This window comes from Pseudophryne corroboree, chromosome 10 (assembly GCF_028390025.1).
Source record: "Pseudophryne corroboree isolate aPseCor3 chromosome 10, aPseCor3.hap2, whole genome shotgun sequence".
NCBI lineage: Eukaryota > Metazoa > Chordata > Amphibia > Anura > Myobatrachidae > Pseudophryne > Pseudophryne corroboree.
The window spans coordinates 283,394,532-283,405,116 of record NC_086453.1 but is presented as its reverse complement, the minus strand read 5'-3'; the positions used below and the strand labels follow the sequence as shown (position 1 = coordinate 283,405,116).

At 42.4% G+C, this 10,585-nt stretch overlaps 1 protein-coding gene and 2 pseudogenes across 1 annotated transcript in view; 2 read left to right on the top strand and 1 right to left on the bottom strand.

Moving 5' to 3' along the window:
• Positions 1–5,123: 5,123 nt before the first annotated feature.
• LOC134968122 (5S ribosomal RNA) lies at positions 5,124–5,242 on the bottom strand (annotated as a pseudogene).
• Positions 5,243–6,549: 1,307 nt separating this feature from the next.
• On the top strand, positions 6,550–6,668 carry LOC134968234 (5S ribosomal RNA; annotated as a pseudogene).
• A 1,372-nt stretch (positions 6,669–8,040) lies between these two features.
• Positions 8,041–10,585, top strand: part of LOC134965536 (indolethylamine N-methyltransferase-like) — an 18,434-nt gene continuing 15,889 nt past the window's right edge. The window contains exon 1 of the mRNA XM_063941918.1: positions 8,041–8,118. Coding sequence (XP_063797988.1) covers positions 8,061–8,118 — 58 coding nt within the window. The 5' untranslated portion in view covers positions 8,041–8,060. The remainder of the gene's footprint in view (positions 8,119–10,585) is intronic.

Here is a 10,585-nt window from a genome sequence, read left to right as displayed (position 1 = left end):
GTGTTCTGTCCTTGGTTCATGCTTTCCCTGTGTTTGTTCCTGGTTTATGCTGCCCCTGTGTTCTGTCTGTGGTTTCTGCCATTCCTGTGTTTGTTACTGGTTCCAGCTGCCCCTGTGATCTGTCCTTGGTTCCTGCCATCCCTGAGTTTGCTCCTGGTTCCTGCTGCCCCTGTGTTCTGTCCTTGGCTCCTGCTATCCCTGTGTTTGCTCCTGGTTTCTGCTGCCCCTGTGTTCTGACCTTGGTTCATGCTATTCCTGTGTTTGTTCCTGGTTTATGCTGCCCCTGTGTTCTGTCTGTGGTTTCTGCCATTCCTGTGTTTGTTTCTGGTTCCAGCTGCCCCTGTGTTCTGTCCTTGGTTCCTGCCATCCCTGTGTTTGCTCCTGGTTCCTGCTGCCCCTGTGTTCTGTCCTTGGCTCCTGCTATCCCTGTGTTTGCTCCTGGTTTCTGCTGCCCCTGTGTTCTGTCCATGGTTCCTGCCGTCCTTGTGTTTGTTCCTGGTTCCTGCTGCCTCTGTGCTCGGTCCTTGGTTCCTACCATCCTTATGTTTTTTCCTGCTGCTCCTGTGTTCTGTCCTTGGTTTCTGCCATCCCTATGCTTTTTTCTGGTTTCTGCTGCCTCTGTGTTCTGTCCTTGGTACTGCCATCCCTGTATTTGTTTCTGGTTCCTCCTGCCTCTGTGTTCTGTCCTTAGTTCCTGCCATTACTGTGTTTGTTCCTTGTTCCAGATGCCCCTGTGTTCTGTCCTTGGTTCCTGCCATCCCTGTGTTTGCTCCTTGTTCCTGCTGCCCCTGTGTTCTGTCCCTGGCTTCTGCTATCCCTGTGTTTGCTCCTGGTTTCTGCTGCCTCTGTGTTCTGTCCGTGGTTCCTGCAATCCCCGTCTTTGTTCCTGGTTCCTGCTGCCCCTGTGTTCTGTATTTGGTTCATGCCATCCCTGTGTTTGTTCCTGGTTCCAGCTGCCCCTGTGTTCTGTCCTTTGTTCCTGCCATCCCTGTGTTTGCTCCTGGTTCCTGCTGCCCCTGTGTTCTGTCCTTGGCTCCTGCTATCCCTGTGTTTGCTCCTGGTTTCTGCTGCCCCTGTGTTCTGTCCTTGGTTCATGCTTTCCCTGTGTTTGTTCCTGGTTTATGCTGCCCCTGTGTTCTGTCTGTGGTTTCTGCCATTCCTGTGTTTGTTCCTGGTTCCAGCTGCCCCTGTGTTCTGTCCTTGGTTCCTGCCATCCCTGAGTTTGCTCCTGGTTCCTGCTGCCCCTGTGTTCTGTCCTTGGCTCCTGCTATCCCTGTGTTTGCTCCTGGTTTCTGCTGCCCCTGTGTTCTGTCCTTGGTTCATGCTATCCCTGTGTTTGTTCCTGGTTTATGCTGCACCTGTGTTCTGTCTGTGGTTTCTGCCATTCCTGTGTATGTTTCTGGTTCCAGCTGCCCCTGTGTTCTGTCCTTGGTTCCTGCCATCCCTGTGTTTGCTCCTGGTTCCTGCTGCCCTTGTGTTCTGTCCTTGGCTCCTGCTATCCCTGTGTTTGCTCCTGGTTTCTGCTGCCCCTGTGTTCTGTCCATGGTTCCTGCCGTCCTTGTGTTTGTTCTTGGTTCCTGCTGCCTCTGTGCTCGGTCCTTGGTTCCTACCATCCTTATGTTTTTTCCTGCTGCTCCTGTGTTCTGTCCTTGGTTCCTGCCATCCCTATGCTTTTTTCTGGTTTCTGCTGCCTCTGTGTTCTGTCCTTGGTACTGCCATCCCTGTATTTGGTTCTGGTTCCTGCTGCCTCTGTGTTCTGTCCTTAGTTCCTGCCATCACTGTATTTGTTACTGGTTCCAGCTGGCTCTGTGTTCTGGCCTTGGTTCCTGCAATCCCTATGTATTTTCCTGGTTCCTGCTGTCCTTGTGTTCCATCCCTAGCTTCTGCTATCCCTGTGTTTGCTCCTGGTTTCTGCTGCCTCTGTGTTCTGTCCGTTGTTCTTGCCATACCTGTGTTAGCTACTGGTTACTGCTGCCCCTGTGTTCTGTCCTTCACTCCTGCATTCCCTGTGTTTGTTTATGGTTCCTGCCATCTCTATGTTTGTTCCTGATTCCTGCCATCTCTATGTTTGTTCCTGGTTCCTGCTGCCTCTGTGTTCTGTCCTTGGTTCCTGCCATCCCTGTGTTTGATCCTGCTACCCCTGTGTTCTGTCCGTGGTTCCTGCCATCCCTGTGTTTTTCCTTGGTTCCTGCTGCCCCTGTGTTCTGTCCTTGGCTCCAGCCATTCCATTGTTTGTATCTAGTTCCTGCCATCTCTATGTTTGTTCCTGGTTTCTGCTGCCTCTGTGTTCTGTCCTTGGTTCCTGCCATCCCTGTGTTTGTTTCTGGCTCCTTCTGCCTCTGTGTTCTGTCCTTGGTTCCTGCCATCCCTGTGTTTGTTCCTGCTGCTCCTGTGTTCTGTCCTTGGTTCCTGCCATCCCTGTGTTTGTTCCTGGTTCTTGCTGCCCCTGTGTTCTGTCCTTGGTTCATGCCATCCCTTATGTTTGTTTCTGGTTTCTGCTGCCTCTATGTTCTGTCTTTGTTTCCTGCCATCCCTGTATTTGTTTCTGGTTCCTCCTGCCTCTGTGTTCTGTCCTTAGTTCCTGCCATCCCTGTATTTGTTACTGGTTCCAGCTGCCTCTGTGTTCTGGCCTTGGTTCCTGCCATCTCTGTGTTTGTTCCTGCTGCCCCTGTGTTCTGTCCTTGGTTCCTGCAATCCCTGTGCTTGTTCCTGGTTCCTTCTGCCCCTGTGTTCTATCCTTGGTTCATGCCATCCCTGTGTTTGTTCCTGGTTCCTACTGCCCCTGTTTTCTGTCCTTGGTTTCTGCCATCCCTATGTTTCTTTCTGGTTTCTGCTACATCTGTGTTCTGAGCTTGATTCCTGACATCCCTGTGTTTGTTCCTTGTTCTTGCCAATCCTGTGTTTTGTTCTGGTCCTGTCATTCTTGTGTACTGCTTCTGGTTCCTGTCACTTTTCCAGAGTCTCCCATTCGGTCCCAACCCACTCTGTCAACTCTGCTATTATACTTCTCATGGCTATACTGTATGCTTAGTTTAGCACCAGTTCCTTACTAGGAAACACAGACAGACCCATCGTGACCAGCGTTAATGGTGTAGCAAAGCCCAAACCTTCTTGCAGTGGTGCCTGGTGAATACCACCATCACGTTAGTCTCAGCACCTTTGTCCTGGGTATCCGCCATTCCCAAAGTACAGGTCAGCATACGATATCCATCTGTGATTTATGATAAGTGACTGTGTTGCCAACTACATCAAACCTTACAGTATATTGACACACTGTACATATAAGCAATACTGGGCCAGATACAAACCCGATGGTTTACATACTACTCATATTTTTGTGGGTTAGCGCATGCACAGAAACTATTCTGCACATCTGCTGTCGGCAATTCTCCTAGGGATGTCTGTTAATGAGTGGCATCACATAGATATCTCAGAATACTTCTGACACAGGGTTGTAGGTATTGTTTGATGGATTGTGCCACTGGCTGGTTTAGCGATCCTATATCCGAAATTATAGAGGTGACCCGGTGGTTTGTTCAAACTTTTATGTATTTTTGGCAATGTGTAAATGAACACCCATTTGGGAAAGAGGACAGTAAGAAAATATAACACAGAGAAATACAACACAAACTAGTGTACAAACTAGTGTACATACAGTACAACAGTACAACAAGTCATTAGGCTATGTATCTGGCAGAGTCAGGATACAATGTAATGATGTACAGAATACTGTAGTGATATCAATAATGATTAGTCTGCTGTATATTGAGAAGGGCTGACTGCACTCCACATTAAATACCGCTCACAGATATGTCCCTTTATTAATCTGCCATATGTTAGGCCAGGTTCATTTGTATGCAATAAAAATAGTTGCCGTAGTTATGTTTGTTTAGAAGGATTGCTTTTGAGCAGGGCCGGAATAACCCTTGGGGGTCCCCGGGGCACTTTAGACAGTGGAGGCCCCGATGGAAGGTGGGGGATGTATATTAAATTGTGCATACCTCCCAACATGACCCATTCCAGAAGGGACTAAATGCTCTCTACTTGGACTTCCCACTTAATATATGATTGGCGTCACCCTGTGTTAAACTATTTCATTGATAAGAAAGGTTCTTCAACACAAGTGATTGCAGTCATAAATTAAGAAGGAAGTCCAGTTAGAGAGCATTTGTCCCTCCTGGAATTGATCATGGTGGGAGATAAAGATTGTGTATATTAAATTTAAAACAATATTATATACTAGTTTTAACTAATAGTTTAATAATGTCTGGATACTGTTTAATGGCTCCACCTAACTGAAAGACAACCATTTTATAAACTTTTCTTGCAGTGGAACTAATACAACTTAACCTTAAAATACACATAGAAAAATAAGATAATTTATCTTGTCACATGCAAGAATAGCAGCAGCCTCTGTACTACTTACACACCTGGACAGGACTCAGAAGGACTTTCTGTGTGTGTCTCTATCTCTAGACCCAAATGATTTAGTTGAATAATAGTTTACACAGGACTCAGACACCCAGGCGGGAAGGAGGAGAAGCTGGGATTCATGTGTCACTTTTAATTAAATTCTCAGTAAAATTATAGTACACAGACAAACACACATATATATATTTATGACACTTTTAGGAGAAGGTCACAGAATTGTTATAGCCTTTCTCCCCTTGTGTTATTAAGAGAAATGATTCTCACTCAAAGGACAATTAGGAGTAAACAATCTCCAATTAATATAACTGTTAAGGTGACAGTGACACCTAGGGTGAAAATATTAGAAAATAAACAATTTTTTATAAATCTCTGCATACCGGAGTATTACATTCGTTAACATGTGGTATATAGGCATTAGATATAATAGAATTTGACTGAGATTTTAGTCCATCTGTTATTACCTATTATAGTGATGTGTCCTGGTAAAGGTTAATCTGCTGTTATAAAATTTATGATAACCAAGTGCAGTAAATGAGAAAATATTAACTTTTTGGGTATAAGGAAATAATCAGAAAAAATAATAAAAAATAATAAATAATAAATAGAATGCGGAGAGAGGAATATAGGTATGAAATCGGTATTGGTCAAAGGTTGCTCCCACACCTCTGTTTTTCACATGAATACAAAGGTATTTATTACTACACCTGATATTCCCTAGCAGTCTCCCATCTAGGTACTGATCAGGCTGTTCACTGCTTAGCTTCCAAGATCAGGCGAGATTGGGCGTAGCCAGTGAAATATGGCAGTAATATCACATAGATTGTGAATGCAATGATGTATGGTTATTGGCATATACCAGAAAGAGTACTTCTGCTGTCCATTAATGTGCACAGTCTCTCTGTTGCTTTTGCATTGCAGAGTAGTTGTGTGACTGGCATCAGGATGAGAGAGTACTGAAAAAATAGTATCTAGGAAACGTATAGGTTCAGAGCCCGTCTCCTACTGTCCAATGTCCTCCACACATATCTTATATAGCAGACATTGGATGAGAGAGACGGGTTGTCTGGGCCTAATGAATATAGGTGTGAAATTACACAGATATCTTAAGTCCTAACAACAGGAATTTAAGAGAAAGAAGGAAGAATTTGTCGCTATTCACGGTGGCTATAAGATGCAGTGAAGATCAGTCAAAATCAGATATTGAAGTTATCCCATAAGCATACGTAATCAATATAAATTGTATTTCACTGCTTGAAAATATGAGAAAAGGAGGAAAACATTTTAGGAGCGTTTAGACGTTTAACATTATAAATAATAATAAGTAGCAGATTAAACAATTATTAAACAATTGAATGAAAAAAAAGATTTTTTGTCATAGGTATACGATACCAGGGGGTGAGTGGGCTGAGCCGTGCACTGCTCAGCACCACTGTACACAGACGGCCGTTTCACCGGAAGGTGGCTTGTTCACCTTCCGGTGAAACGGCCATCTGTGTACAGTGGTGCTGAGCAGTGCACGGCTCAGCCCACTCACCCCCTGGTATCGTATACCTATGACAAAAAATCTTTTTTGTCATTCAATTGTTTAATAATTGTTTAATCTGCTACTTATTATTATTTATAATGTTAAATGTCTAAACGCTCCTAAAATGTTTTCCTCCTTTTCTCATATTTTCAAGCAGTGAAATACAATTTATATTGATTACGTATGCTTATGGGATAACTTCAATATCTGATTTTGACTGATCTTCACTGCATCTTATAGCCACCGTGAATAGCGACAAATTCTTCCTTCTTTCTCTTAAATTCCTGTTGTTAGGACTTAAGATATCTGTGTAATTTCACACCTATATTCATTAGGCTCAGACAACCCGTCTCTCTCATCCAATGTCCGCTATATAAGATATGTGTGGAGGACATTGGACAGTAGGAGACGGGCTCTGAACCTATACGTTTCCTAGATACTATTTTTTCAGTACTCTCTCATCCTGATGCCAGTCACACAACTACTCTGCAATGCAAAAGCAACAGAGAGACTGTGCACATTAATGGACAGCAGAAGTACTCTTTCTGGTATATGCCAATAACCATACATCATTGCATTCACAATCTATGTGATATTACTGCCATATTTCACTTGCTACGCCCAATCTCGCCTGATCTTGGAAGCTAAGCAGTGAACAGCCTGATCAGTACCTAGATGGGAGACTGCTAGGGAATATCAGGTGTAGTAATAAATACCTTTGTATTCATGTGAAAAACAGAGGTGTGGGAGCAACCTTTGACCAATACCGATTTCATACCTATATTCCTCTCTCCGCATTCTATTTATTATTTATTATTTTTTATTATTTTTTCTGATTATTTCCTTATACCCAAAAAGTTATTATTTTCTCATTTACTGCACTTGGTTATCATAAATTTTATAACAGCAGATTAACCTTTACCAGGACACATCACTATAATAGGTAATAACAGATGGACTAAAATCTCAGTCAAATTCTATTATATCTAATGCCTATATACCACATGTTAACGAATTTAATACTCCGGTATGCAGAGATTTATAAAAAATTATTTATTTTCTAATATTTTCACCCTAGGTGTCACTGTCACCTTAACAGTTATATTAATTGGAGATTGTTTACTCCTAATTGTCCTTTGAGTGAGAATCATTTCTCTTAATAACACAAGGGGAGAAAGGCTATAACAATTCTGTGACCTTCTCCTAAAAGTGTCATAAATATATATATGTGTGTTTGTCTGTGTACTATAATTTTACTGAGAATTTAATTAAAAGTTAAGTTTTATTTATTTTTCAAGCGTGCCCCAACACAGAGTCTCTCTTTTCCTTTGTAACTTTGACATGTACTATTGACTCTGGGTGCACCACCAACTACAGTAACTCCTTGATTACCTATACAGGCATTTCTTATGCTTATGCACTGTTGGTTCACAAGGGACAAATCCTATAAGAGCCCTTTGTTAAGAAATCACTATAGTCCTGTGCGGCACCAAACCAACCTTCATTCATGTGTCACTTACAGCTCTCTCCACGCTCCAAACTCTCCTCTGGTCAAAAAGCTCTGTCGGTAGCATATAAAACATGATATTCCTGTGTCTCTGCCTGCACTGCATACTGTCCTGCTCACTTTCTGGCTGCTGATTCTGCTGCTGCTTAAGAGGGAAAGCTAGTGATGTCAGTGTGCTCAGGCCAGGGGACCCCCTGACAAAGGGGGCCCGGGGTACAGTATACTCTGCATTCCCTCTTTAATCTGGCTATGATTTTGAGATAATATGGACCTTAGTACACACAATTCCCCAAGGTATTTACTATTATGTTTGCTCATAATACAGAAGCTGTTAATGCAAACCTTTAGATAACCTTAAGAGTTATAATTGTATTATGATTGCAAATATGTCCGCAGGCCGGTCACCTGTCTGTCTTGTGATGTTTAACACCTGCTTATCTTGATCAAAAAATATATTTATATCTACCTTTGACTGGCATTATTTTCAAAAGACTCTACAGTGTCAGGATGAATCCCGCACATCATCTCTATCACAAGCATGATTTTGATGTGAAAATTTTTCTTGATACATATTTTAATTCAAAGTTTGATAAGACCATGTATGAGGAGCTTGTTGCATTTCCAGTGAGAGAGATTAAGAAACTACAGGCCTCAGGTATGTGTAAGTTTTTTTATTACACCACTGTTATCTCATAGGGGATCATATACAGGCGGAATATAACCCCCCCCCCAACATTCTACATATAGAAAGAAAATTATTTCAGACATTATCAGGGAGTGAAAACCTCCCCCTCCAGTGATCCCTGCCAGTGCGGATGTACTGTGTCTCTCCTCCTGACCAACTCTGCTGGGCATGAGCGAGATCTTGCTACTGTCGCAAGCTGTCACATGCAGCCCAGAGCCAGCTGCAGCCAGGGACAGACAGAATTCTAGAGTGGAGACTTCTCAAACTGCATGAGGAAGAGAGTTCCATAGAGTTGGAGCAACAAAGCAGAAAGCTCAACCTCCACATGAATTTAGGGAGATTAGGTAATGTTAGGTACAGCACCATCTACACTCCGACATTGGAGAGTGTACTGGACGGGCGTGTCCATCTCAGTACTGGGTGGCATGGAATGGGGCGGGTGCGCTGTCTGCTGTATCTAAAAGGGGTGCTCTCTCTGCCTGCTGTATATAAAAGGGGTGCTCTCTCTGTCTGCTGACCTGAAAAAGGGTCTGAAAAAGGGGTGCTCTGTCTATATACTGTTTCTGAAAAAGGGGTGCTCTCTCTACCTGCTGTATCTGAAATGGGTGATCTGTCCATCCATCCAGGGGCTCTACCCCAGTGTTAAATTAAAATGATAAAAGCTAAAAAGAAAAAGCCTAAAATTATAATTATAAAAAAAAATTTTTTGTTTGTTTGTTTGTGCTGTACCCCAGTGTACTATACAATTTTTATTTTATTTTCATAAGTACTGTGACACTGCCGGTCAGACTGCAGTATAGTATTTCCTACTCATACACGTATTGTGCGACACTGTCGGTGAAGTCAACCGCAGTGTATAATTATTATTAATATATACATTTCTGACTCATTTGCGCTACGCTGTCGGTGAAGTCAACCGCAGTGTGTAATTATTATTATATACATTTCTGACTCATTTGCGCTACACTGTCGGTGAAGTCAACCGCAGTGTGTAATTATTATTATATACATTTTTAACTAATTTTTGCTATGCTGTCGGTGAAGTAAACCGCAGTGTGTAATTATTTATTATATATATTTCTGACTAATTTGTGCGACGCTGACGATGAAGGTCAACCCCACTTTGTGTTGATAATGGAGGCTACTACTAGTGCTGAAGCTGCTGCCACTTTTAATGACATTGACAATGCAAGTCCGTCAATGTCATCTGATAAGGCAGATGCCCAAGGGCATAGAGGGCTTAGGCAAGGGTATGTAAAATCATTTAATTATAGAGTGGTAAAGAAAAAACAAACAAAAGGAAAGTTAGCTGCAGAGGCAGCAAGACAAACTGTGCATTCAGAATCAGAGCCATCAGGCATTCTTAAGGAACGTTTAGGGGTATGCACGCCAGCTGACATTTCTCACACTGTCCTCATAGAGAAGCCTCTTTCACCTCCTTCCACCATTTCTGAACCATATGAACATGTGGGGAGCAGTACAAGTAAAGATGGTGATGATGGATCTGATGAGGAGGACATAATACAAATTAAGGATTTGTGTGTGGAAGTGGGACAGGATGAGGGGGATATGTGTGTACTATCTGACAGTGAGGATGTTGATGATGATGTTGTTTGTGTAAGTCAGCCACCAGTGGCTGCAGTTGTTGACCATGATAAGAAGAAAGCTATTGCGATGCCTGGGCATAAAACCAAAAAAGCCACCTCTTGGGTGTGGGATTATTTTTACCCCAATCCTGACAATGTTTATGAAAGCATTGTGAGGCCAAATTTAGTAGAGGTAGGAACGTTAACCATCTAGGAACCTCCTCCATGTTATGTCATTTGTGGCGAAGACATGAAATTTATTGTACAAGATTATAATGCAATTAACACCTCATCATCAACATCCTCACAGTAATTCTTAACGGAGGAAGTCCTTCTACAAAATTGTTTTGTGGGGCACAAACAATCCAATCCTTTTAGCCACAAGTGACGGTCCCTGTTGCTGAAATGACTGGTTTGTTAAACTGTGCATGTCCTGTTTAATATATACAACATAAGGGTGGGTGGGAGTGCTCAAGGACAATTCCATCTTGCACCTTATTTCTTTACATTATGTGCTCTTTGGAGCATTTTTTGGGCATAGTTTCTAAAACTGCCATCCTGTCTGCCACTGCATTGCCACTTCTAGATGTGCCAGGTGTTTGTGCCACCAACTTAATGTCGCTTAGTTTAGTCATCCAGCTATCTTGGTGCAAACTTTTGGCCTGAACTGTATAAAAACAATATTGTGAGTTGTGAGGTGTTCATATTAGGCTGGAAATGAGTGGAAATGAATGTTATTGAGTATAATAATACTGTAGGAGCAAAAACACCCCCAAATTCTGTGATTTTAGCTGTTTTTATGTTTGTTTATGTTTTAATTAAAACCAAAACACACAAGGCCGGTTTTCACA